The sequence below is a fragment of the Staurois parvus genome, unplaced genomic scaffold (genome assembly GCF_062004578.1).
Source record: "Staurois parvus isolate SC_StPar_1 unplaced genomic scaffold, SC_StPar_1.0 ptg001050l, whole genome shotgun sequence".
NCBI lineage: Eukaryota > Metazoa > Chordata > Amphibia > Anura > Ranidae > Staurois > Staurois parvus.
Window position 1 is genome coordinate 62,853 of NW_028318846.1, and position 27,983 is coordinate 90,835.

At 42.6% G+C, this 27,983-nt stretch overlaps 1 protein-coding gene across 1 annotated transcript in view; it reads left to right on the plus strand.

Moving 5' to 3' along the window:
* The window catches only part of LOC149440883 (teneurin-4), a gene marked incomplete at its 5' end in the record, with an annotated part of 88,252 nt that extends 60,831 nt beyond the window's left edge, over positions 1 to 27,421 (plus strand). The window contains 4 exons of the mRNA XM_089658017.1: positions 643 to 939; positions 3,769 to 5,383; positions 12,932 to 13,074; positions 21,770 to 27,421. Coding sequence (XP_089514143.1) covers positions 643 to 939; positions 3,769 to 5,383; positions 12,932 to 13,074; positions 21,770 to 22,531 — 2,817 coding nt within the window. The remainder of the gene's footprint in view (positions 1 to 642; positions 940 to 3,768; positions 5,384 to 12,931; positions 13,075 to 21,769) is intronic.
* Between the last annotated feature and the right edge of the window lie 562 nt (positions 27,422 to 27,983).

Here is a 27,983-nt window from a genome sequence, read left to right on the forward strand (position 1 = left end):
TAGTGAACGCCGGGTCCTGGGAGAGCAGATATAGTGAACGCCGGGTCCTGGGAGAGCAGATATAGTGAACGCCGGGTCCTGGGAGAGCAGATATAGTGAACGCCGGGTCCTGGGAGAGCAGATATAGTGAACGCCGGGTCCTGGGAGAGCAGATATAGTGAACGCCGGGTCCTGGGAGAGCAGATATAGTGAACGCCGGGTCCTGGGAGAGCAGATATAGTGAACGCAGGGTCCCGGGTTTAGTAGCACTTTAAGGTTTTTCTTGCATTCTGAAGTCCAATAGAGTTTTTCTTTTGCTCCCTGCCCGAATGACAATGTTGCTATCAGGACAAGAGTTGGGGGAAGAACCTCCTATGCAGTTAAAAACCGACATGCATTTTGGTCTTTTTTTTGTTTTGTTTTTAATTCCCGTGTGCGCTTCTGTTGCTGATTTCCCCTCACTTCCTGTCTTGGTGTCGCATCTGAACAGGATGCTTTCCCAATGTGGCTAAATAAAGTAATCAAAAACATCTGAGATTTAGTTTTTTTCCTGTCCTTGCTCAATCCAAAACTAAAAGAAATTCTGGTGGAGATAGCACTGTAATTCACTTGTCTAATAGCGGTCTTGTGCTCATAACTAATTACAGCTCTCATTTCCAACAGGTGCACAACAGGAATTTGCTTTCCCTGGATTTTGACCGGGTTACAAGAACAGAAAAAATTAACGATGATCACAGGAAGTTCACCCTGAGGATCCTTTATGATCAGGCAGGAAGGCCAAGCCTCTGGTCTCCATCGAATGGGCTGAGTGGAGTAAATGTGACCTACTCCCCTGGGGGACACGTGGCAGGGATTCAGAGAGGAACCATGTCTGAAAGGATGGAGTATGACCAGACTGGGAGAATTACATCTCGGACATTCGCTGATGGAAAATCATGGACTTATACATACTTGGAAAAGGTTTGGATCACTTCTGATATTCTCATTAATGTTTAATGTAAAATACATTTACATAGTGTTCAGAAGTAATCATGTTTATCACAAAGGTGGTCATTTTAGATGATGTGTTGTGGTAACTTGTAGAAAAATCTCATCAGGGATTCAGAGAGGAACCATGTCTGATAGGATGGAGTATGACCAGACTGGGAGAATTACATCTCAGACATTCACTGATGGAAAATCATGGACTCATGTATACTTAGAAACTTGTGAACTGAGAGCAAACAGTTGAGGTTGTTTAAGCATCTTATAGTGACGTCTCTTGGAAGGCTTCGTGTTAGCCGAATCACATTCCTTCAACTGGGAGGAGGCACTAGTAAAGACCCAAAACAGAGTAAATATATCTCCCATTGGCCTGGAAATACCAAAAAGGAACTCCTTTTGAGTTGATCATTGCTTGAGCAAACTGAGGATCTACAGTGGGGTATTTAGTCAGCCACCAATTGTGCAAGTTCTCCCACCTAAAAAGATGAGAGAGGACTGTAATTGGCATCATAGGTTAACCTCAACTATGAGAGACAAAATGAAAAAAAAAAATCCAGACAATCACATTGGCTGATTTGGAAAGAATTTATTTGCAAATTATGGTGGAAAATAAGTATTTGGTCAATATCAAAAGTTCATCTCAATACTTTGTTATATATCCTTTGTTGGCAATGACAGAGGTCAAACGTTTCCTGTAAGTCTTCACAAGGTTGGCACACACTGTTGCTGGTATGTTGGCCCATTCCTCCATGCAGATCTCCTCTAGAGCAGTGATGTTTTGGGGCTGTCGCTGGGCAACACGGACTTTCAACTCCCTCCAAAGGTTTTCTATGGGGTTGAGATCTGGAGACTGGCTAGGCCACTCCAGGACCTTGAAATGCTTCTTACGAAGCCACTCCTTCATTGCCCGGGCGGTATGTTTGGGATCATTGTCATGTTGGAAGACTCAGCCACGTTTCATCTTCAATGCCCTTGCTGATGGAAGGAGGTTTGCACTCAAAATCTCACGATACATGGCCCCATTCATTCTGTCCTGTACATGGATCAGTTGTCCTGGTCCCTTTGCGGAGAAACAGCCCCAAAGCATGATGTTGCTACCCCCATGCTTCACAGTAGGTATGGTGTTCTTTGGATGCAACTCAGCATTCCCTCTCCTCCAAACACGACGACTTGTGTTTCTACTAAACAGTTCTATTTTGGTTTCATCTGACCATATGACATTCTCCCAATCCTCTTCTGGATCATCCAAATGCTCTCTAGAAAACTTCAGATGGGCCCGGACATGTACTGGCTTAAGCAGGGGGACACGTCTGGCACTGCAGGATCTGAGTCCCTGGCGGCGTAGTGTGTTACTGATGGTAGCCTTAGTTACGTTGGTCCCAGCTCTCTGCAGGTCATTCACTAGGTCCCCCCGTGTGGTCCTGGGATTTTTGCTCACCGTTCTTGTGATCATTTTTACCCACTGGGTGAGATCTTGCGTGGAGCCCCAGATCAAGGGAGATTATCAGTGGTCTTGTATGTCTTCCATTTTCTAATTATTGCTCCCACATTGATTTCTTCACACCAAGCTGCTTGCCTATTGCAGATTCAGTCTTCCCAGCCTGGTGCAGGTCTACAATTTTGTTTCTGGTGTCCTTCGACAGCTCTTTGGTCTTCACCATAGTGGAGTTTGGAGTGTGACTGTTTGAGGTTGTGGACAGGTGTCTTTTATACTGATAACAAGTTCAAACAGGTGCCATTGATACAGGTAATGAGTGCAGGACAGAGGAGCCTCCTAAAGAAGAAGGTACAGGTCTGTGAGAGCCAGAAATCTTGCTTGTTTGTAGGTGACCAAATACTTATTTTCCACCATAATTTGCAAATAAATTCTTTCCAAATCGGCCAATGTGATTGTCTGGATTTTTTTTCTCATTTTGTCTCTCATAGTTGAGGTCTACCTATGATGCCAATTACAGGCCTCTCTCATCTTTTTAAGTGGGAGAACTTGCAAAATTGGTGGCTGACTAAATACTTTTTTGCCCCACTGTATGTGTGTGTGGGTAGAAGTAGATGGGTCAACAAATTGGTTTTTTTTTTGTTTTTTTTTGTTTTTGCTTTTTTTTAGACCAATCACTGTTTCCCTTGAGATAAACAGGCGCAAGAGGTGTCTGTATGGGCTCTCGTCTGCACTGAAACCTAGGAAATCCAAGCATGCATATTTATATATTATCTGAAGTTTTCCAATGGTCAAATTTCACGCACACTGAACTTCCATCTTTTTTTATTTTTCAATCTTTATGAATATGATTGAATCTGTAGGTAGGCAAGCAAAGGTCAGAGCTCATCTATGCAAGCTTCAGCCATCCAAACTAGGCTCAACATATTAAAATTATCATTGTACATGCCTTTTCAACATAGTTACATATAGCATATTTAACTACATCTCCGAGGCAGGTTATACACATAACACATCAAAGCTTGATGTAACTTAGGACCATTATGGTACTACACCGGACTAACATGTTGTAGCCACTTTTGTTTTGCAATGATGGGGGGGAGAGGCTCTTATGCTTTTATTCAGGATAGACAACAGGTAGGGGGAAGGCTTTAGACATTATTCGTGTGTTTGCAGAATTTTGTAATGTATCTACAAAAGCCTCAAGTCTGAGGTGTAGAAAAAACATTGGCCTGGGAAATTCAAGTACACATCTGCTGATAACTGTTTGAGCTCTCCATTTACTTATGAAGGCTACAAATAATATGGTATGTTTGCTGTAGTGTTGAGTGTACGGAATTACTCATCAAACTTTTTATTTTCTTCTATAGTCGATGGTGCTACTTCTTCACAGCCAGAGACAGTACATCTTTGAGTTTGATAAAAACAACCGCCTTTCTTCCGTTACGATGCCCAACGTGGCCAGACAAACCTTAGAGACCGTCCGTTCTATTGGATACTACAGAAACATCTATCGACCTCCAGAGGGCAACGCCTCTGTACTGCAAGACTTTTCTGAAGAAGGACATCTTCTACAAACATTGTACATGGGTACTGGAAGACGCGTAATATATAAATATGGCAAACTATCAAAACTTGCAGAGATTCTATACGACACCACCAAAATAGCTTTTACATATGATGAAACCGCTGGCATGCTAAAAACTGTCAACTTGCAGAACGATGGTTTCACATGCACCATCCGTTACCGACAGATCGGACCTCTGATCGACAGACAGATTTTCCGTTTTACCGAAGAAGGCATGGTGAATGCTAGGTTCGACTACAATTATGACAATAGCTTTCGAGTCACCAGCATGCAGGCTGTTATCAATGAAACACCGTTGCCAATTGACTTGTACAGGTATGATGATGTCTCTGGCAAGACTGAGCAATTTGGGAAATTTGGAGTCATTTACTACAACATCAACCAGATCATAACTACAGCGGTCATGACGCACACTAAACAGTTTGACACCTATGGGCGAGTGCGGGAACTACAGTATGAGATCTTTCGGTCCATGATGTTTTGGATGATGTTACAGTATGACAACATGGGCCGAGTGGTAAAAAAGGAGTTAAAAGTCGGACCCTATGCCAACTCCACACGGTACACCTACGAGTATGATAATGATGGACAGTTGCAAACCGTTTCAATCAATGACAAACAGCAGTGGAAGTATAATTATGACTTAAATGGAAATTTACACTTGCTAAATCCGGGAAACAACATTCGCCTCATGCCGCTCAGGTACGATCTGAGGGATCGGATAACTAGATTGGGTGATGTCCAGTATCGGATGGATGAAGATGGCTTTCTTAAGCAAAGGGGAAATGATATCTTCGAGTTTAACTCCGCTGGCCTTCTTGTTAAAGCATATAATAAAGTCAGTGGTTGGAGTGTGCGGTATAGATATGATGGCCTTGGAAGGAGAGTTTCACGGAAAACCAACAATGGTCACCACTTACAGTTTTTTTATGCCGACCTGGCAAATCCTACTAGAATCACACACTTCTACAACCATTCAAGTTCTGAAATTGCTTCCCTGTATTATGACCTTCAAGGCCATCTTTTTGCCATGGAGTTAAGCAGTGGGGATGAGTTTTATATCGCCTGTGACAATATTGGGACACCTATGGCAGTTTTCACTGGCTCTGGGCTTATGATCAAGCAGATTTTATATACTGCCTATGGTGAAATTTACCATGACTCCAACCCAAACTTTCAGCTCATTGTAGGTTACCACGGAGGCCTCTTTGACCCTCTCACTAAACTTATCCATATGGGTCGCCGTGAGTACGACGTGTTAGCAGGCCGATGGACAAGTCCTGACCATGACATCTGGAAGCAGCTGAGCACCACAAACATCATGCCTTTTAACCTCTATATGTTCAAAAACAACAACCCAGTAAGCCGACCACAAGACACCAAGTGCTACATGACAGGTAAGGCTAATGTAAAACCCAAACCAATGTTCTTTCTTAAAGGTTCAAGCAGTAGGGTTAGATGTCAAACCCTTGATGGCTCACCTCGTCTCATATGAAACTTATGTGGCCATTGTCCTCCATAGTCTTTCCATTGTGCGTTTTATTTATCAGCAGTCTAGCATGTGTTATGTCAAGGTTGCTAATCATTGTGTTGACAGTATGCGTTATGTCACTATTGCTCACCGTTGTGTTTTGATGGTCCAAAATTATCAGGCTTTATCGTGCGCAATTTATGTTTGCAAGGAACATTCAGAAACTGGGACAAAGGTCTAATTGATGTGTTTCTATGTAAGATGTTACTGGTTTGACCTGGTAGTAAAAGAGTCTTAATGAACCATTGTGATTGTTGTTTTTTTTTTTTTTTTTTTTTTATTAGTTTTTTTATTAGCTTTTTTTATTAGTTTTTTTGGAAAAGCAAGACTTCAATCTCTGGAAGGTGAAGGTGTATACCCTAGACATATATTAAAGAAAAAAAAAGTTTGGCAGAGGAGTTTGTCTGGGAACAAAAGCTTTCATACAGTCACGGCCAAAAATATCAGCATCTCTGCATTTCTGTCAGATAATTCACCACTTCACCCAGATTATTTTTTTTTTTTTTTGCATTGCAAAAATTATGTTTTACAAATCAACTTTTAGAACTTTTTTTAATAATTTATGTACATTTTTGTTAAATTTTTGTTGTTTAATTCATGATACTGTAGTCACAGAATATTATAGGTATTTTATAGAAAGGAACATGGCAGAAGCCGCTTGCCTTCTCACTCTTTCTAATGGAAATTCCAGATTGCTCTGTCTGAGCCAAACAGGCTTGGAGGGGGAGAAGTTACTGCTCTGACTGCAGTGTATATGGTTCAGCTTGAGCTGTTGAACTCTTTAAACAACAGAGCAGCTAAGAACAGTGAGGTAAACCTAAAAAAGAGCCTAGAGAATCACGTTGTGGCTGGAAAAAAAAAATTATACTATTTTTATTTTGTTAAAAAAATTAAATTTTTTAGTCCTGAACATATATAAAAATACAAAAACACTCTACATTACCATTAACAAAAGTTTTACGTTTTTTCAAAAGTTTGGATATGTCTTTTAAATTATTATTTGTGTGTCAGTTTGCATGTAAAACACCTGAAACAAAAACCACCGATAAGACTACATTTTTTCCCTGTTGGATAGAGTAAGAGAATGTTATAACCTCTGTCAGTTTTGGGGGGATTTTGCCATCTATGTCCCACTGTGGGGATCTCCCTTCACTTCCTGTCCCATATACAGAACAGGAAGTGAGAGAATTTCCTCCAAAGTGAGGGAATCTCTGGTTCTCACTCCTCATTGGAAGATTTCTCCTCAGGGCTTTTTTTCCCCGCAGAGAATAGGTGCAGGTACTCCACCCCCCCCCCCCCCTTTTCTAGGTCACCCCTTGTCTTTGCCTCCTACCCACCTCTAACAACTGTCCCTTGGTTCCACCCCCTACCTACCTCCCATTAATACCCGTTTTACAAAGTATAATTTGTGGTGCTAAGTAATTTGTATGGCATTTGTTATTGATAAGAAGGGCATTAAAGTAGATCCCCTGCAGCCAGCAACAATAGACCCCCCTCATCAACAATAGATCTCCCAGTAGCTACCTGCAATAGATTCCTCCATCAACAGTAGATCCATCCCAGCAACAATTGACACCTCAGCAACAACAGATCCCACACCAGCAACAATAGACCTCTCCAGCAACAACAGAGCCCCCTCCCCATAGCAACAAAAGATCCCCCAGCAGCCAGCAACAATGGACCCCCCTCAGCAACAATAGATCTACAAGTAGCTACCTGCAATAGACTCCGCCCTCAACAGTAGATCCATCCTAACAACAATTCACACATCAGCAACAACAGATCCCACACCAGCAACAATAGACCTCTCCAGCAACAACAGAGCCCCCCCCCAAGCAACAAAAGATCCCCCAGCAGCCAGCAACAATAGACCCTCAAGCACACCACAAACCCCTTGCTACTACATACATTCAGTGCTAGAGGTGGCAGAACTGCGTTCCCCGGCGTTCTCGATGACAATAGCCCTGCCTCTACTACTGTTCTGGTGACCACACAAAATTTGGGATCTTCTTTCATTTTCACTCTCTGTGATTACAGTAAACAGAACAAATAGATAGGGGGAATCTCCCTTATGGGGGCACAGTCAGAAATAAAAACCTGACAGATGTTCTAATTCCTCTGCACTCTATCCAAAAAACCCCCCACAAAAAATACTGGCTGTTTTAGGCTTTATTCACATTTTCTGTATTTAAAAAACAGGAAAACACATGCCATAAATCACCATACCATAATGTTGCAAAATCATTTCCCGTGCAGTTTTCAGTTCTATTCTATAGATATTTGTCTATAAGATTAGGAGCTCTTTTATACACTGATCAAAAAATGAAAGGAAGACTTTTTTAATCAGAGTCTAGCATCAAGTCAATGAAACTCCTGGGATATTGATCTGGTCAGTTAAGTAGCAGAGGGGGTTGTTAATCAGTTTCAGCTGATTTGATGTTAATGAAATGAACAGGTGCAATAGATGGACAACAATGAGACAACCCACAAAACCAGAATGGTTTTACAGGTGGAGGCCACTGACATTTTTTACCCTACTCCTCTTTTCTGACTGTTTTTCATTTGGCTAGGGTCAGTGTCACTACTGGTAGCATGAGGCCATACCTCGACCCTACAGAGGTTGCACAGGCAGTCCCACTCCTCCAGGATGGCACATCAATATGTGCCAATGCCAGAAGGTTTGCTGTGTCTCCCAGCACAGTCTCAAGAGCATGGAGGAGATTCCAGGAGACAGGAAGTTACTCTAGGAGAGCTGGACAGGGCTGTAGAAGGTCCTTAACCCATCAGCAGGACCAGTATCTGCTCCTTTGTGCAAGGAGGAACAGGATGAGCACTGCCAGAGCCCTACAAAATGACCTCCAGCAGGCCACTGGTGTGAATGTCTCTGACTAAACCATCAGAAATAGACTTCATGAGGGTGGCCTGAAGGCCCGACGTCCTCTAGTGGGCCCTGTGGTCACTGCCTGGAACCATAGAGCTCAATTGGCATTTGCCATTGAACACCAGAATTGGCAGGTCCACCACTGGCGCCCTGTGCTTTTCACAGCTGAGAGCAGGTTCCCCCTGAGCACATGTGACAGACATGAAAGGGTCTGGAGAAGCCATGGAGAATGTTATGCTGCCTGTAACATTGTTCAGCATGGCTGTTTTGGTGGTGAGTCAGTGATGGTCTGGGGAGGCATATCCATGGAGGGACGCACAGACCTCTACAGGCTGGACAATGGCACCCTGACTGCCATTAGGTATTGGGATGAAATCCTTGGACCCATTGTCAGGTATTGATACCATTGAATGGCCCCCATGCCCACCTGACCTAAATCCAATAGAACACCTCTGGGATGTCATGTTTCGAACCATGTTTGCCATTGAACACCAGAATTGGCAGGTCCACCACTGGCGCCCTGTGCTTTTCACAGCTGAGAGCAGGTTCCCCCTGAGCACGTGTGACAGACGTGAAAGGGTCTGGAGAAGCCATGGAGAATGTTATGCTGCCTGTAACATTGTTCAGCATGGCTGTTTTGGTGGTGAGTCAGTGATGGTCTGGGGAGGCATATCCATGGAGGGACGCACAGACCTCTACAGGCTGGACAATGGCACCCTGACTGCCATTAGGTATTGGGATGAAATCCTTGGACCCATTGTCAGACCATACACTGGTGCAGTGGGTCCTGGGTTCCTCCTGGTGCACGACAATACCCGGCCTCATGTGGCGAGAGTATGCAGGCAGTTCCTGGAGGATGGAGGAATTGATACCATTGAATGGCCCCCATGCCCACCTGACCTAAATCCAATAGAACACCTCTGGGATGTCATGTTTCGAACCATCTGACTCCAGTTTGCACCTCAGACTGTCCAGGTGCTCAGTGATATAATGGTTCAGATCTGGGAGGAAATCCCCCAGGACACCATCTGTCGTCTCATTAGGAGCCTCCCCTGATGTTGTCAGGCATGCATACAAGCACGTGGGGGCCATACAAACTACTGAGGACCATTCTGAGTTGCAGCAATGACATTTTGTCAGCAAAATAAACTAGCCTGCTGCCTCATTTTTTCACTTTGATTTTTGGGGTGTCTTTCAATTCAGCCCTCTGTAGGTTGATCATTTTCATTTCCATCAAATGATGGGGCATCCTTACATTCCTAACATATTACCCATCCATATCAGTCTAGATATCCAGCAGGAGAGGTTTCCCCATATCTAGATAGATAGATATACACACGCATACGCAGAGCTTTTTTTCTCAGATAATAGGTGAAGGAACCCCCCCCCCCCCTCCTTCTAAGCCACCTCTTGTCTCCACCTCCTGCCCACCTCCGAGGACCATCCCTAGGTTCAACCCCCTACCCATCTCCCAGTACCGCCCCATTTAGAGAATATAGAACCAAGTATCATTTTGTGGTGCTAAGTAAGTTGTATGGAATTTGTTATTGATAACAAGAAAAGCAGTAAAAAAGATCCCCTCCAGCAGCAATAGACACCCTCCTCCACAAAAATACCACCCCAGGAACAATTGATCTCCCAGCAGCCAGCATCAATGGACTCTCCAGCAGCCAGCAACAATAGACCCCTTCCTCAACAGTAGATCCCTTCCAGCAACAATTGACCCCCCAGCAACATAAGCCCCCTTCCCCCCACAAGGAACAATAGACCTCCCCATGCAAAAATAGATCCCACTCAGCAATAATAGATCCCCCAGCAGCCAGCATCAACAGACCCTTCAGGACACCCCATGCCATTACTTACAGTCAGTGCTGGAAGTGCCGGAACTGTGTTCCCGCTGAAAAAAGGCTATATATATATATATATATTTATATTTATTTATATATAATATATATACACATGCGCAATGTGAAGGATTACTGGTCCTTTTAAGACGTGGCTTATCCTCGACCTGGCTCAGCGACGGCTGCCAGCACAGCCGGCCCCTTAATGAAGGCGTCTTGCGGCAGCATCATTAAAGAGTAACTTGTACAAGTAGCAAGCTGGCAGTTAATTAAACATGGCATTTGATCACGACCTCTGTTTTTTTTCATCAAGGACATTATTAAAAGCCAGAGTACAGTGTGATTGATTATTATACTAGGAATCATTACTCAAATAATGGATGAAGAACGAGGACACGAGTGCAGACCGTGCAGGCGTTTAACCATCCTTGTATGGTCCAGATGCCGTTCCTACAAGCTGACAAGGCCGATTAATTACTCTTTATCCTATGCCGCTGTCATTATTTAAATATGCTTACAAATAATCAGCATTGGTGACAAATCTTTATAGCACGTTTTTTTTTGCTTTAGAGAAAATTAAAAAAATCTGTTTGCCTATCTGAATGATTCAGTGCTGCCATCGTAAATATTTTTATATACAGCACATGCTTTGTGAAGTGTCTGAAAGCAAGCGAAAAAGGAAATGCGTTGAGGAGAAAAGAGGCTTTGGTGTTTTCTGGCATTCTATGAAATAGACATGCGGGCTGTTTGCTGGTTCCTACAACCACTTTTCTGTCAGCTTGTGGAGCATGTGTAGGTTTGAGGATCAGGGGGATGCCTTCAATAATCTATGCACAGAGCTAATGTGGTACGTCTGTTGTATGAAAAAAATTTTCTTTTACACTGTGCAGTCCTTTACAAGCCAATCACTGCTTGACATGTGTAACAGAACTGACCCCAGACTGCACTAGGGTATTTCTGTTAGACTCCCGCTTTCCTGTCCGAACACAGATCCACGGACACCACCGCTGACCACACAAGAGGAGACAGCACCAGACTTGAAGGATTCCAGGAGATAGACTGCTTTATTTTAACATAGATACAAGATATATACACAGGGCGGGGAAATACATACTCAGTAACAGAAAACACATTAGTAGGCAGTCCCATCAGGGGGAAGGGCTGCCGGAAACACCCCCACCAAACCAGTACACAAACACTTACATCCCATAATAGTTTGCTCCCAAGCCAGACAAGCAATAGAACAATGGGATGCAGCCCCATGGCAGTGAACAATGAACAACTCCCCACCTAAACATGTCTACACAATAGCAGGACATTCCACCCTGTACCCCTAACAGGCACAGGGTGACTTACACATAAGAGGGATATGGGGAGCTGAGACAGGGGTCTCCCCACCACTCTAAAGGGGGCTGTGTTCCATGGGCCCCCCACCCAAAGTGACTCCCATCACAACATGGATCTCCTAAGACATTCATGCCTTCACCCAGCTTTTTTTCTACTGTATTTTTAGATATCAGGATTCCTTCTATGCAGATGATCGGCAGGTATTGTCAGATTTGATTTCAGCAGGCTTTAAAATAGTGCTTGAGGTGAGGTTAAGGATGTTATTTTAAAAGGTTCTAATTGCAGCCTGGAGGTGTGATTCAGCCTCTTGTCTGTGGTCTTGGTTACCTCGCAGTGGTGAGATCTCCATCCCATATATCTTGACTCTACTCCTGACTACATGGACATTTTGAGTGTTCCTGTCCCCTTTTGTGTGTTCTAACAGCAGGTGTACAGACCCGGGAACTTAGCACAGGGATGGTGAGAACCCTTTATAATGGGTATAGCGGGTGTACAGACCTGGGAACTCAGCACAGGGTTGGTGGGAACCCCTCATAATGGGCACAGCAGGTGTACAGATACGGGAACTTAGCACAGGGATGGTGGGAATCCCTCATAATGGGTGCAGCAGGTGTGCAGATACAGGAACTTAGCACAGGGATGGTGGGAATCCCTCATAATGGGTGCAGCAGGTGTGCAGACCTGGGAACTCAGCACAGGTATGGAGGGAATCACTCATAATGGGCACAGCAGGTGTGCAGACCTGGGAACTCAGCACAGGGATGATGGGAACCCCTCATAATGGACATAGTAGGTGGGGAGACCCAGGAACTCAGCAAAGGGATGGTGGGGACCCCTCATAATGAGCAAAGCTTGTGTAGAGACCCAGGAACTCGGCACATGGATGGTGAGAACCACTCATAATAGGCATAGTAGGTGGAGAGACCCAGGAACTCAGCAAGGGAATGGTGGGAACCCCTCATAATGGGCACAGCAGGTGTACAGACCCAGGAACTAAGCACAGGAATGGTGGAAACCCCTCATAATATGCGCAGCCAGTGTAGAGACCCGGGAACTCAGCACATGGATGGTGAGAACCGCTCATAATGGGCACAGCAGGTGGAGAGACCTGGGAACTCAGCACAGGGATGGTGGGGACCCCTCATAATGGGCACAGCCAGTGTCCAGACCTGGGATGTGCAGGGATGGTGGAATCTCTTTATGATGGGCACAGCTGATGTAGACCCAGGAACTCAGGTGCCTGCATTTTTAACTTGAATTCTAGCAATAACCTGATGTTCAGATTCAGTAAACCTGAACCCAAACTGCACAATGCTCATTGTTGTCTTCTTTTGGCCCCTAGATGTGAACAGCTGGCTCCTGACATTCGGCTTCCAGCTCCACAACGTCATTCCTGGTTACCCCAGGCCGGAGATCGATGCCATGGAACCGTCATACGAACTACTGAACACTCAGATGAAGACGCAGGAATGGGATAACAGCAAGGTAATGTGGGTTGCTTCGTTGCTTTGCTAACATCCAGACAAGTGCACCACAACCATGTGCATTGCACGTGTCTGCAGGATGCTTGCAGAGCAGCCCCATTATAATGACTGGATGGCGTTTGACGGATGCTATGCCTGGCGAAAGCAACAGTGGGTATCATTTTTTGCCACTGCCTCTGCAGCTAAAGGGGGTAGCGGTTGAGGGCAATACAATCACGGCTCAACCACAAGGTTTTACCACCATCTGATGCTAGGTCCACTTTAACAGCCTGGGTATGGTGTAAGTCTATGACACAGGGGACCCGGCCTCCCTGCATATATTTTCAGTCCTGTACTAGTACATTGGTCTCCGAGGTCTCTAGTTAAAAACACTTTTCTCTGTGAGAATTCACACCCTGAGCCCATATCGACTCCTAATGGATTTTACACTTTTAAGTGGTAACAGCTAAATGACTTCTTAATTTGTTATGCAATCAATTATGTATGGCTAAAGGCATCCATTAGTCAAAGGGAGCGTCAAAACCCCGACAAAACCTAGCGAGGGTTCATTTCCAAAGCCGCACTTTACTCCGGCGTTTCCACTCTGCGCTACGTTTCAAAAAAAAAAAAGGTGAATGTCCGGCTACTTAAAAAGAGATTAATATTAATATTTTTTTAGCTGCCGAAACTGAGCTGCAAGTTTTCCCAAACACTTTAATGTGCTCACCGGTTTGAAAAAAGCCTGAAAAAAAAAAAAACAGCCTGTGGCTCTAAGGACCTTTTTACTGTAGCCAGCTATTCCTGGCCCCTGACCTCTCCAGGAAAAAAAAACCTTCAAACCGGTGAAAGTGGCTCCTCCAATCTGTTTGAAAAATTGACACTTCACTTTGACAGCTTTGGCATTGAAAACTGGACAGATCAATCACTTTAAAGGCTCTGGTTTCAGTGGATGGAGAACAGAAGAAGTCCCCACTGTCCCCGGAGACTAGTCCTCCCACAGAGACCGGCACAAGCATGGCCCTGTTTGTTCACTTAGATGTCCTTTGGAGTTAGGAATTTTTATTGGATTAAAAACCCTATTTTTGTACGTTTATAAGAATAAAGATTGGATGTGTTTCTGAATTCATACAGTATGTTGGCCTCAAAACGTCAATCAGAAACATTTTGGGTCAAGAAGGATTTTTGCCTTTTTGGCAAACTAGCTGATATCAGGCACAAAATCTTTTGCCTCCAACCTGCTGTTTTTGATTATCATTACTTTTAAGGTCCTCCCAGGCCCTTGCGTGGTCCTCCCAGGCCCTTGCGTGGTCCTCCCAGGCCCTTGCGTGGTCCTCCCAGGCCCTTGCGTGGTCCTCCCAGGCCCTTGCGAGGTCCTCCCTGGCCCTTGCGAGGTCCTCCCAGGCCCTTGCGTGGTCCTCCCAGGCCCTTGCGTGGTCCTCCCAGGCCCTTGCGAGGTCCTCCCAGGCCCTTGCGAGGTCCTCCCTGGCCCTTGCGAGGTCCTCCCAGGCCCTTGCGAGGTCCTCCCATAGCCGCTGCTCCTAAATTGACACCCATGTAGGCTCCTGGTGCGTCCCCAAACTCATGCTGTCTGTGTTTGTGAACACACACCCACACGGATCTCAATTTGGAAGCAAACATGAATGGGACTGCCTACATGAGGATGGAACACCTGTGCATCCCATATGGGCAGGAGTAGTTGGGGATTGAAGTGATGCTATTAGATGTTACAAGAGACTGCTAGAGATTATAACTATTACATTCTCTTTCCAAATCGCTGCTCCCTGGTCCTTATGAGGTCCTCCCTTGTCCTTGTGAGGTCCTCCCTTGTGAGGTCCTCCCTTGTCCTTGTGAGGTCCTCCCTTGTCCTTGTGAGGTCCTCCCTTGTCCTTGTGAGGTCCTCCCTGGTCCTTGTGAGGTCCTCCCTGGTCCTTGTGAGGTCCTCCCTGGTCCTTGTGAGGTCCTCCCTGGCCCTTGTGAGGTCCTCCCTGGCCCTTGTGAGGTCCTCCCTGGCCCTTGTGAGGTCCTCCCTGGCCCTTGTGAGGTCCTCCCTGGCCCTTGTGAGGTCCTCCCAGGCCCTTGTGAGGTCCTCCCTGGCCCTTGTGAGGTCCTCCCTGGCCCTTGTGAGGTCCTCCCTGGCCCTTGTGTGGTCCTCCCTGGCCCTTGTGTGGTCCTCCCTGGCCCTTGTGTGGTCCTCCCTGGCCCTTGTGTGGTCCTCCCATAGCCGCTGCTCCTAAATTGACACCCATGTGGGCTCCTGGTGCGTCCCCAAACTCATGCTGTCTGTGTTTGTGAACACACACCCACACGGATGTCAATTTGGGAGCAAACATTAATGGGACTGCCTACATGGGGATGGAACACCTGTGCATCCCATATGGGCAGGAGTAGTTGGGGATTGAAGTGATGCTGCTAGAGACAGTCAGAGACTGCAGGAATGTTACAGGAGACTGCTAGAGATTACAACTATTACATCCCCTTTCCAAATGGAGGCTCCCAATACTGACTGCTGGGGTAAAAGGACCACACTGCAAACACCAAAGGGCCACATTTGACTCTTGGGCAGCAAGGTTGGCACCAGGACTTTAATAGATTTTTTACATCCTTCCAATGGATCATCTGGGGTATTAGATACAGGGCTAAATTTGTAATATTTTTTATGACCATATTTGACCTTGAGATAGTTGGATAGAAAAATAGACATATAGATGTCTGTTTTTAAATGCATTTTTATTGGTAAACTGCAACATTTTAATGATTTTCAATTTTTGTTTATGCTGCTGTTTATAATGTATTTTTCTCTTCATTTAAAATCAACATTTATGGATTTTTTTCTGTTATTTGACTGTTATTTGTTAAGTCAAGTGTTTTTTGTTTTTTTTTTTTGCGTGTGCACATTTTTCAGGTTAAATAGTTTTTGACAAGTTGTCATTTCTACAGTGTTTTACAGTATTTAAACTTCAAATTAATTTAAAGAAAAATCACCTTAGAAAATAATGGCTGGCACCAAGTTTTTGACGTTAATGCAACTCAACTGATTTTCATGTAAAAAATGATAGACAAATAGCACCTTAGTTCTTTAAAACTGAGCAAAGAAATCTTGAGAATTACAAAATTGCCTCACTATTCACAGTAAAAATGCAGCATGGGTGTTTTATCAACATACTCCACATTTACTTGAAAAGAAGCATCCTTACTGACCTTAGAAAGTATTTTTTTTTTCTTTTTACCAAAAGAGTAGTTGATGTTTGGAATGGACTTTCAGTGAGTCAGTTAACAGTTTAGAACAAACGTAATTCTTTGAAAAGCTAAATGAAAAAAAAACTGAGCAGACTTGATGGACCACTTGGTCTTTTTTTTTTCTGTTGTCACTCTTCTATGTTTCTTCTATATTAAAACCTAACTCCAGTCGTTTTTTCCTAAAAATGTCCCCTAGATATAGTAATAAAAAGCAGCTCTTGCTGCAGTACTCATCTTTTCTCTGCAGTGCTGCTTTTCCACCCTTAGATGTCCTCTGTCTACTGGGTTGAATGATGCCCAGTATTATTCAGCCCTGTAGACTGAGAACATGCTGTGAGTGCAGAGCACCATGGTGTCGTCCCCCTGGGTGAGGAGTCATAATGGTGCCATGCATTCACAGTAATGATGCAGAGAGCAGAAGTGACAGCATTACATCAGCATCATTGAAGACTGCCCAGTGCGAGGGAGGAGGCAAAGAGGACCATGTATTGTGTTACTGACCTGAAGACTTCAGGTATAATAGCAAATTAAAAAAAAGCATAACATACACACCAGGAAGCCTCCAGGGGAGCTAGAGTGGCCACTGGGGGGGGGGAGACATATCAGTACACTCCCATCACCAATTTGTTTTTTTAATTTGAACCATGTAAATAATCTTTGAAACTCTTAATGCCCAACCTGTGTCCCTTGTGTAGACCTTGAACCCCAGAAGTTATTAGTGGGAGCTATGATTTGTGAAGGGGTTGTTATGGCAGTCAAGTGTCTCCAGTCTCCACTTGTCTCCTACAACATATCTCCAGTCTCTAACTACACCAATCACATCTCCATAGTCCATAGGGAATGTTTTTGAGGCCCCCTATACATTGTACGTTGACCACTGGGGTGGAGATATATCAACACTCCCATCACCAATATGTTTAATTTAGGGGTAAACCATCCTCTAAACCCTTGATGCCCAATCTGTGCCCCTTGTGAAGACCATGACCCCCAGCAGTAATTAGTGGGAGCCATAATTTGTGATGGGGTTGTTATGGCAGTGTCTTCAGTCTCCTAAAACATGTCTCTAACCCCGCCACATCTCCGCAGTCTTTGATAATCTCCCGTAATGAGATTCCAGTGTCATTCTTTTGTAGAATATCAAATACTGAATATTATATTCAGCCCCTTGTAATTTAGAAAATGCTTTTGAGGCCCCCTGCACATCGTAAGTTGACCACCATCACTGTGTACCCTTGTGGTCAATGGTACACCAAGAGCTGCTGCCTCCTGGCACAAACAAAGCCAACATATAGAACTGTTTATCCAGCTTCAGTGTAGCTGTTCCAGGCTTGTTGGCTCCATCGGAGCAAGTTAGAGAAACAATGTCCTCTGTAGATTGTCATGTGGAGCAATGAGACTGGAATATTGTAGCTTTTGTGGCACTGTCCCATTATGCACTGAGAAGAGAATTTGCTTGTTTTTTTCTGAGCAAGCCAGTCGTGGCCAATGTTTCACCATTTAACGAGGTCAAACCAATCAAAATTGGTATTTCCTTTACAGAGTAGATGCTGTGAATCCTCATCTACCTGCTCTGTGTATCTCTCAAGGTACCTTCCTAGGTTTCTCTCCTTCTGCTGTATTCCCCATTGCTTTAAATTGCAAAATCCAACAGGGTTCTGCACAGCTCCAGCTATTAGTCCTATTAGTCTGAATCTTTTTTTTATTTTAAATCATTATGGTTCTGGTGCGGCATGACTTTGAGGCGTCTCAGAACACATCTGACCTCCGCCTGAAGTTTTTGATCAGTGTTCCATCTTCCCAGCTGCTAACTACTAGCATGTGCCAGCATAACTCAAAGGCTCAATTCTGCATGAGATAGCTGAGTTCCAAAGATAATTCTGTTGTCCCTAAAATTTGCAGATATTCAGTGTAGCATTGCTTTCCAGTTACTCTGATAGCCTTAGGGTAAAACCTTTCATGGTGATCCGAGAGTTTAACTAATAGTAAGGCAAGGAAAAGTGTGCAGATGCCTATAGTTACTAGCTGGACACCGCCTGTCTCCCGGCAGCTGAAAACCTGGGTGCTGTGGGTATGCTCTTTGCTCTGATTAAAGGGTCATTGATGATTAAGAATACAAAGGTGAAGTCCTACACTCTGCAGAATTTCGTGCTATTGCTCACCACTTGCTTTTAAAGTGGACCTTGCAGTGAAATGCAGAATCCACTAAATTTCCTCGTTCCAGCTTTGTTAGGAATAAAATGTAACTTAAAAAATCAATTTATGCTTGTCATACCTCCATCTTTCATAGTTATATAGTTCATCTGGCTGAAAAAAGACAAAAGTCCATCCAGTTCAACCATTAAAAAAAAAAAAAAAAGTTATAATTCTATAGCCACAGTTGATCCAGAGGAAGGCAAAAAAAAAAACAGCAAAGCACGATCCAATTTGCTCCTGCAAGGAAAAAATTCCTTCCTGATCCCCCGAGAGGCAATCGGATATTCCCTGGATCAACTTTACCTATAAATGTTAGTATCCAGTTATATTCTGTGTATCTAAGAAAGAATCCAGGACTTTTTTAAAGCAATCCACTGAGCTGGCCAGAACCAACTCTTGAGGGAGTCTATTCCACATTTTCACAGCTCTCACTGTGAAGAAACCTTTCTGTGTTTGGAGATTACATTTATTTTCCTCCAGACGTAAAGAGTGCCCCCTTGTCCTCTGTGATGACCTCAGGGTGAATAGCTCTACACCGAGTTCACTATATGAACCAGTGATGTATTTATACATGGAGATCATACCCCCCCCCCCTTATGTATTTATACATGGAGATCATATCCCCCCCCATATGTATTATACATGGAGATCATACCCCCCCTTATGTATTATACATGGTGATCATATCCCCCCTTATGTATTATACATGGTGATCATATCCCCCCTTATGTATTATACATGGTGATCATATCCCCCCTTATGTATTATACAAGGAGATAATATCCCCCCTTATGTATTATACATGGAGATCATATCCCCCCTTATGTATTATACATGGAGATAATATCCCCCCTTATGTATTATACATGGAGATCATATCCCCCCTTATGTATTATACATGGAGATCATATCCCCCCTTATGTATTATACATGGAGATAATATCCCCCTTATGTATTATACATGGAGATAATATCCCCCCTTATGTATTATACATGGAGATCATATCCCCCTTTATGTATCATACATGGTGATCATATCCCCCCTTATGTATTATACATGGAGATCATATCCCCCCTTATGTATTATACATGGTGATCATATCCCCCTTATGCATTATACATGGAGATCATATCCCCCCTTATGTATTATACATGGTGATCATATCCCCCCTTATGTATTATACATGGAGATCATATCCCCCCTTATGTATTATACATGTTGATCATATCCCCCTTATGTATCATACATGGTGATCATATCCCCCCTTATGTATTATACGTGGTGATCATATCCCCCCTTATGTATTATACATGGTGATCATATCCCCCCTTATGTATTATACATGGTGATCATATCCCCCCTTATGTATTATACATGGAGATCATATCCCCCTTATGTATTATACATGGAGATCATATCCCCCCTTATGTATTATACATGGTGATCATATCCCCCCTTATGTATTATACATGGAGATCATATCCCCCCTTATGTATTATACATGGAGATCATATCCCCCCTTATGTATTATACATGGAGATCATATCCCCCCTTATGTATTATACATGTTGATCATATCCCCCCTTATGTATTATACATGGAGATCATATCCCCCCTTATGTATTATACATGGAGATCATATCCCCCCTTATGTATCATACATGGTGATCATATCCCCCCTTATGTATTATACATGGAGATCATATCCCCCTTAATCTCCTCTTCTCAAGAGAGAATAAATTCAGTTCCTCTAATCATTCCTCATAGCTGATCTCCTCCATGCCTCTTATCAGTTTGGTTGCCCTTCTCTGTACTTTCTCCAGTTCCCCAATGTTCTTTTTGTGAATTGGTGCCCAAAACTGAACTGCATATTCCAGATAAGGTATTACTAATGATTTGTACCGGGGTAATATGATATCTCTCTCTCTCTGGAGTTTATACCTCTTTTAATACATATATTTTATACTCTTGTATATATTTCTTCTGGGAAAATTCCAGGAGAATGCAGGGCAGGTGAAATCTTCCGACACAGTCCATTGCAAGAGTGTGTTCTCACCAGATTTCAGCTGCTCTGTATTTCCAGGATCTAGTTGGAAGGGATGCAAAGTCATCCTTGTCTAGTCACTGCTGGTGAAAAACACGGGTGGAAGAGAGCATAAACCCTAACTATTTTCTTTACAGGTACAATTTGCAACTACGATTAGGAGATTGTAACCTGGAATGAGGCCCGGATAGTGTAAGGGGACAATACATTTCACTGGTCCATGATCATAGGAAAGCACTATTGACCAGGACTCTCTAACTTTCCTCATTGTTCAAAATAAAGACAATGCATACTGGATCATCTATTCTTAAAGGAAACCTCTTCAGAGAGATACATGGGGCTGTCATTACTAACTTTCTTCTGAAAATTCCAGTTGCTTGGCTGTCTCGGTACTTTCATTAGTATATCATTCAGAAAACATACAGACTCAAAGTTTTGAAGCCATTGGATCAGCATGATAGCCAGTGACCAGCATTTTCAAAAGGAGAGGCCAACAGTAGATGCTTATTTCTTCAGTACAGGTTTAAATCCATTATTTTTTGCTGTGCCGTTTGATAAATTACCTTTGGCGATATTATTAACATGTCCTTTTAGCTGTTCACTATATCCTTTGCACATGGTGGCCGCTACTAGAGGTTTCTATGTCAAAACGTGTCAACAGTGTTTCTCAGCTTAGATCCCCATCAAAAATGTATATATTTTTTTAACAACTTTCAAGTTGAAGCTTGTTCATCCAGTAGATAAATGCCTTCTGATCGTTTTATAAGTGAATGTGTAATGTGGTTTGAAAAACATGCGTTATCAGTGACATCCAAGGGCCAGTTTAGAGGAACTTTGCACTAAACTGCTGAGAACTAATAGATATTTTATGCTCCTTAAGCTGCCCATAAATGGATCCAATGCCATCCAACTCTTGCTAAATTAACTGAAGTTTGAGCCATAGGTAGACTTGCAAGCTCCACTTGACTAAAATCAATTTAAAAACTGACTAAGCCATTGGCTGCTGCTATCAGTCAAATCCAGTGAGAAGGAACCAGGGCACGTCTTGCTATGAGAGCGCTCAGAGAAGAGGAGGAGCAGGCAGTATCGACGTGAAACTCCTAAAAAGGAGGTGGGGGACACAGGTAAGTATAACCCTCTTTTCTTATTTTAGGGGGGAAAAAATGAGTCTTTGGCATCACTTTAGGTATCCTTTATATGGTTCAGTTTAGTTTTCTAATCAAATTGTTCTTTTTCTTATAGTCAATCTTGGGCGTGCAGTGTGAAGTCCAGAAGCAACTGAAGGCGTTTGTCACTTTGGAGAGGTTCGATCCTGTCTACAATTCACCCATCGCTGGCTGTCGTCCAGAGAAGGAGAGTAAGAAATTTGCCACATTTGGTTCCATCTTTGGAAAGGGCGTAAAGTTTGCAATGAAAGATGGCCGTGTCACCACTGACATCATCAGCGTCGCCAATGAAGATGGGAGACGAATTGCCGCCATCTTAAACAATGCCCAGTATCTGGAGAATTTACATTTCACCATCGACGGGGTCGACACTCATTACTTTGTCAAGCAGGGTCCCTCTGACAGCGACCTGTCCATATTGGGACTCAGCGGTGGAAGGAGAACCTTGGAAAACGGGGTCAACGTAACCGTGTCACAAATCAATACACTTCTTGGAGCAAGGACCAACAAACGCTACACAGATATACAGTTACAGTATGGCACCCTTTGTATCAATACCCGCTATAGCACCTCCTTGGACGAGGAGAAAGTCCATGTTTTGGAAGTGGCCCGTCAAAGGGCCATTTCACAAGCCTGGCTCAAAGAGCAACAAAGACTTCGAGATGGGGAAGAAGGCCTGCGAGTGTGGACTGAGGGCGAAAAGCAGCAGTTATTAAGCACTGGGCGGGTGCAGGGCTACGATGGCTATTATGTCATATCCGTGGAGCAGTATCCCGAACTCTCGGACAGCGCTAACAACATCCACTTTATGAGACAGAGTGAGATGGGCAGAAGGTGACAAAGACAATAAAGAAATAATTGACTTCTTGCCAAAGACAGCTGCTGTGGTGGCCGCCTTCCCGAATTGTGTTGAAATTACCCCCTTTTTTTTTTTACTTATGTTTTTTTTTTTTTTTTTTAAGGAACAAAACATATTGGACCTGGAATGGTCACGCGGTTGAATTCCAAACATTGCGATTTTTTTTTTTGTGTTTTGTTTTTTTTATATTTGGCCTCACACGTTTCAAAATGAGCAGATGGTATTTTGCTGATCGTGTGATCACAGTGAACTAAGCTGTCTCTTTTCCCTCCCGGCGGATCCAAGTGAGGAGTGTTAAAATACAACGTCAACAGGTACTTTGAGGGAATTAAAAATATAATGGAGCGAGAGGAAGAAAAATACAGATCTCTCTTGAAAATTGTTGTCATCTAAACCTTTTCCTGACCAGAGGGAGGTCAACGCCTTTTTTTTTTTTTTTTTTTAAAAAGAAAGAAGAACTTCTGAAAATCAGAATAAAAAAGGAAACAAAAACTATTCAGTTCTGTCTTTAAGACCTGAAATTTGCCTTGATTTTAACCAAAACGGTTCATCATTTACTTTGTCTCATGATACAGTATGTGGGAGGAAGGCGTCTATGTCCCCTTGTCTTGGCTGTGTTAACATTTCAATTGCAATCGATAGTATTCCACCCTTCTCCCCCACCCCACCCCCTAACAGGTCTGGATGACACTGAGATGGCTATGCTTTGTGTGTACTTTATTTCTGACTATGCCAGTACAGGCGCTGCAACCCGATATCACAATACTGTGTGCCTCTAGATTACAGCTGTATCTTCTCCATTTGGGAGAAAAGTGTTTTGGGGGCTCCTGGTGTAACAGTAGCAGTGGGACCAACAAAATGAGTTCTTACTAGGTGTCATTAGCCCGTTATCTCTACACTCGAACCCTTTTATTTTGCTTTTTTTTTGTTGTTTTTTAATGTTTTTGTTTTTTTCTTTTCTTTTTTTTTTTTTTTAGTATGCTCTTTTTGTTAAAGAGCACCACACATAAGTGGAGGGAGCCATTTTAAAATGTCAGCCTGGCGATTCATCTTCGTGTCCTATGATGTCACCCAGCCGAACCGACAGGCTGTTCTCTTGTGAATATGGACAGACAAAAAATGGCCGCACTACTGTTGTGCCCGCTTTGTGAGATTGTGTTATATTTTGCTGAAACAGGTTTTTTGCCTTCTCAAGTGAGTTGGAAACTGGTGACAAAGTGTGACAATGATATCCTGTGTACATTCTACATCTCAGATGTCCAGCTTGTCCTTTTCAGCTGTTAGATAGAGCTGGCTGGGGGGGTTTTGGGGTTGCTACCAACAGCTGTGAAGTCAAAGATGGACGGGTTATGGTTACTGGTTGCGTCAGACTCCGCTATAACTGAATAGATGCGCTAAAAAAGAACTTGTAGGCCACAAGTGGCATGCCTTATATTGAAGAGTTGGTTTACGTGGTTTAGTTCTTGGTGGGTTGAAACATTCAATGGATCTTCAACGTTTCTGATATGATCTTCCTGCTAGCCATGGAGGTTAGCACTTGTTTCCTACTATGGAGGCATTCAAAGGAATCTCGATGATGTAACCTAAAAATCTAATTCATCTACAAAGGAAATCCTTTTTTTTTGGTTGGGGTCTCACCATGTATTAACATTAAGTGGCCACCTAGCTCCCGCAACCCATTTGACAGCAGCGTCTCATTATTACATACATTACGTGGCCTCCCACAACCTCACTAGTACTTGGAAGACTGCAGTCCAGCCAGAAAAATTTGGTGTATTTAAAGTGTAGCTCTGCTCTTTCTGAAAAAAAAAAATCTTCCCCTGGTCCGTTATATAAACTGGTAGGATTTTAACAAAATGAATTCCATAGTCCCACCTGTTGCTGCTTCTGTTTAGAAGGAACACATGGATTCCAGTCACTTCCCATTTCCTGAGTGCTGAGTGGGAGTGTCTTCCTGCTCTAGTCACCTGATCAATATCAGCATTATCATTGGAGGCAAATTACTGAGAAAAGCAACAAGCCAGTTACATGAGCAGCACATGTTTGTAGAGGAATTCCATTTTCCAAATGTACAAGACCCCCCATTTATGTTCTAGTAGTCTTGGTGAGAAGATGATTTTAAAATTCAAAATTGTAACCAGTTTTTAAAATCAAGGCATTAAGTGCAGATTTAAACAGTCATTTTTTTAAGATTTTATAACAAGGGGCATGTGTTATGTTTTATCTTTTTATCAAAAATGAAACTACACTTTAAAGGTTGTATTGCTGTAAATTTCACCTTTGGTCGCATTGCAGGTGACATATTTGTGTGGATTGCCATTACTGACCAGAGCTGAGCTCATGCTTCTTCTGATCAGATTCTGAACCCATGTGTGTAAGCCCACCAGGAAGCTGTCACTGGGCCAATCATATGCAACCGAGGCATTCCCTGTACTGTAATCGCACACATAAGTGTGGCTTTGTGGTAGGGAATATCCCGGCCTAATGACATTGTCCTGCGGGGCATGCACACATGGTTTTGGATCCTAGCCCAAGATCATCACTACTGCTGACCCCTGGTGAAATAGTTCAAAGTCTAGTTGTATTCTTGTCCCTCTGCCTTCTTTTCTTTAAATCCTTGACCTGGAATGAGTATGCAGATTGAGAAATTCAGAGAACAGCTAGAAGTCCTCATCTGCTTACCTCTGGCTCAAATTATTGAAGGAAGAGGGCCAACATGGCAGCCAGACTACTAATACTTTTAGAAGGTTTCCTTTAGGACCATTGTAATTTTGCATGCGTTCTGTCTGTAAAGGTTCTCATTTATCCAGCTCATGGTATATCTAGTAGTAGTAGTCACATTCAACCGGACTTGTTCTGTAATGTTGAAGACTTTCCATAGCTTCTCCAAGCCACTTGTTCGGTTCTAATGCTTGTCATAAAAACAACCCAGCATTTAGTATATCCATGCCTTAGGACACCTGAATTCAATCACCATGGAATCGACATCTATACATTCCATGGTGATTGCATTAAGGTGTCTGTGCTACCTGTATGAATTAACATGGTGAAGTATGTTGCTGACATTCATTAGAACTGAAGTGATTTGGAGGAGCTACAGAACGTCCTCAACATTACAGAACAAGTCCAGTTGAATGTGACCAACTACTACTAGCTTTACATCTTTTAAATAACAGTGATTGATTCTTCACTAATAATGTTTGTTGAAAGTCACCTTCACTGCTTTCTAAATATTCCCTAAAGTGTCTTCTCCACTTAATTTGGAACGATCAGGTAAAAACTTTACCCTCAAGTCAAGTAGTGGTAACCTAAAGCAGTATTTTATGCCCATAGGCCTTGAGTAGATCAACGTTACATTTCTTGTTTTTTATGTGCGTTTTTAAGCCCAATTCAAATTCAGGTCAGAAGATTCCTACTTAACACAATGGAGCAGTATGGATAACCATTCTTAGGCTGTGTTTTGATCTGCTTTGCATTTCTTTTGACGCAGCAGGTCCTATTGAGATGCACTTACACTGCAGACATTACAGGTCAAATACAGCTTGTATTTTTGATTTGAACCTATGGGGTCTATTTATAAAAGATCCACTGTGTGATTTGCAACAGCTGGACAGTCCTCTGTTTGCATTTAACGGCATTCGGCAATACTTTTTTACAAGTGTTCACACTATTGGCCTAATATTATTGAGGAGGATTCACCCATCAGTGTACAACAACATAAAAGGGACAAACAAGATTTTCCCTTTACATTTCAATTCAAGCTGGATTCACTTATCAACATCAATCATTACAGAGGGATTCCAATTGCACACAAGATTTCCCCATTACAATTTTAAAAATCAAGCCCATCAGCCAATGGCATTACTCATAGCGAATACTCTGGAATTATAGCCGAATTCTGTAAAACAAAAATAGACGAACGTCCAGCAAATTCAAATTGCACAGCAAACCCTTTATAAATGCCCCTCATGTGTTTAGGAAGCATTGCATTCAAATGCAAATGGTAGCGTTCAACAACCCCAGTCTGCATTAGTTGTCTACAAATACTCTGTTTTACAAATGTATGATTTATTATATTTTCCCAGCTTTATAAGTGTCTGCATTTCTTGATAAAACTATGAACAATTTACAATGTTTTATCTTGAAATTGCAATGTACCTGTTCAGACTATCATGTTGTATGAGCAGCCATTGTAGACTGGAGGAGCCATTGTAGACTGGAGGCGCCTTAGAGGAGCCATTGTAGACTGGAGGAGCCATTGTAGACTGGAGGAGCCTTAGAGGAGCCATTGTAGACTGGAGGAGCCATTGTAGACTGGAGGAGCCATTGTAGATTGGAGGAGCCTTTTATTGGGATCCATGGTTACAGTGTACTGCTCCCCGTCATTACTGGTAATGCCTTCAACTTCTTTAAACTTGAATTTCTTTGAAGTTTATTAAGAATTCCTTTACCTAAACCAACTTGTGTTCTTAGTTTTGCTTTTTTCCCCGATTCCTTAACTACCTTTTAAAACCCACGGCTTTGATTAATTTTTTGAATCGAGGCCAGAAGACTACTGTAGAGGCTGCTAACAGGTCGCCCTCCTGGTCTTTGATTCCTAAAGGCTGATTTTAGATAAGAGAGCATCTGATGTGGCTGCAGAATGAGTAGCTGGATTCAGTTACACGCGGAGTCTGAGCTTCCTGTAACCAAAGTCGAATATCTCCATCCAGTGATGTCTGTGTAGATAGAAGCGAGAGACAGTTATTTCTTACTGGTTATTCTGTGTCTTGGAAAAAAAAAATCTAGAGATGCTATTTTGTAACAAAAATAAAATGAACAAAAAAAATAGTAATGAGAAAATAAAAATAATTTAATTTAAAAAAAAAATGCTGGTTTATTTTTTTTTTTGTTTTTTTCTTTCGCTAAATTGAAATTGCATTGCAAGGTTTTGTAAAAGATTTATTTTTATATATATATATATATATATATATATGTAATACACAATACTGTTTGAAAGTTTGGAAACACCTCCATTTTTTATTTAAATTCAAACAGTTTAAGTCCATGAAATAACCTGAAATGGTGCAAAGGTCAGTGGTAAATGTTATGTGTATATACTGTATGTAATGTATTGCAGCTTTCCAGTCCTTGGATGTTATGGCTGCATTTTTTTTTTCTTTTTTTCCTCTTGTTTTCAGCTGGTAATCTTTCACATAATATACTTTGTCCCAGGCTGGACTTCAAATATATCGGCTCGTTTATTTCCATTACATGGGGGATAGGGAGATTAGTAGTTTACAGAAGAAAGATAAGATTGTTATTGCTTTTAGATTATCTCGCAGGAAGTGACAAGGGCACTGCATTTCTGACAGGATCAACAGGTATTTTCTGTATTTGATAAACATTTTCATAGTCTCAAAAAAGAAAACGAATCCAGCTACTACATCTG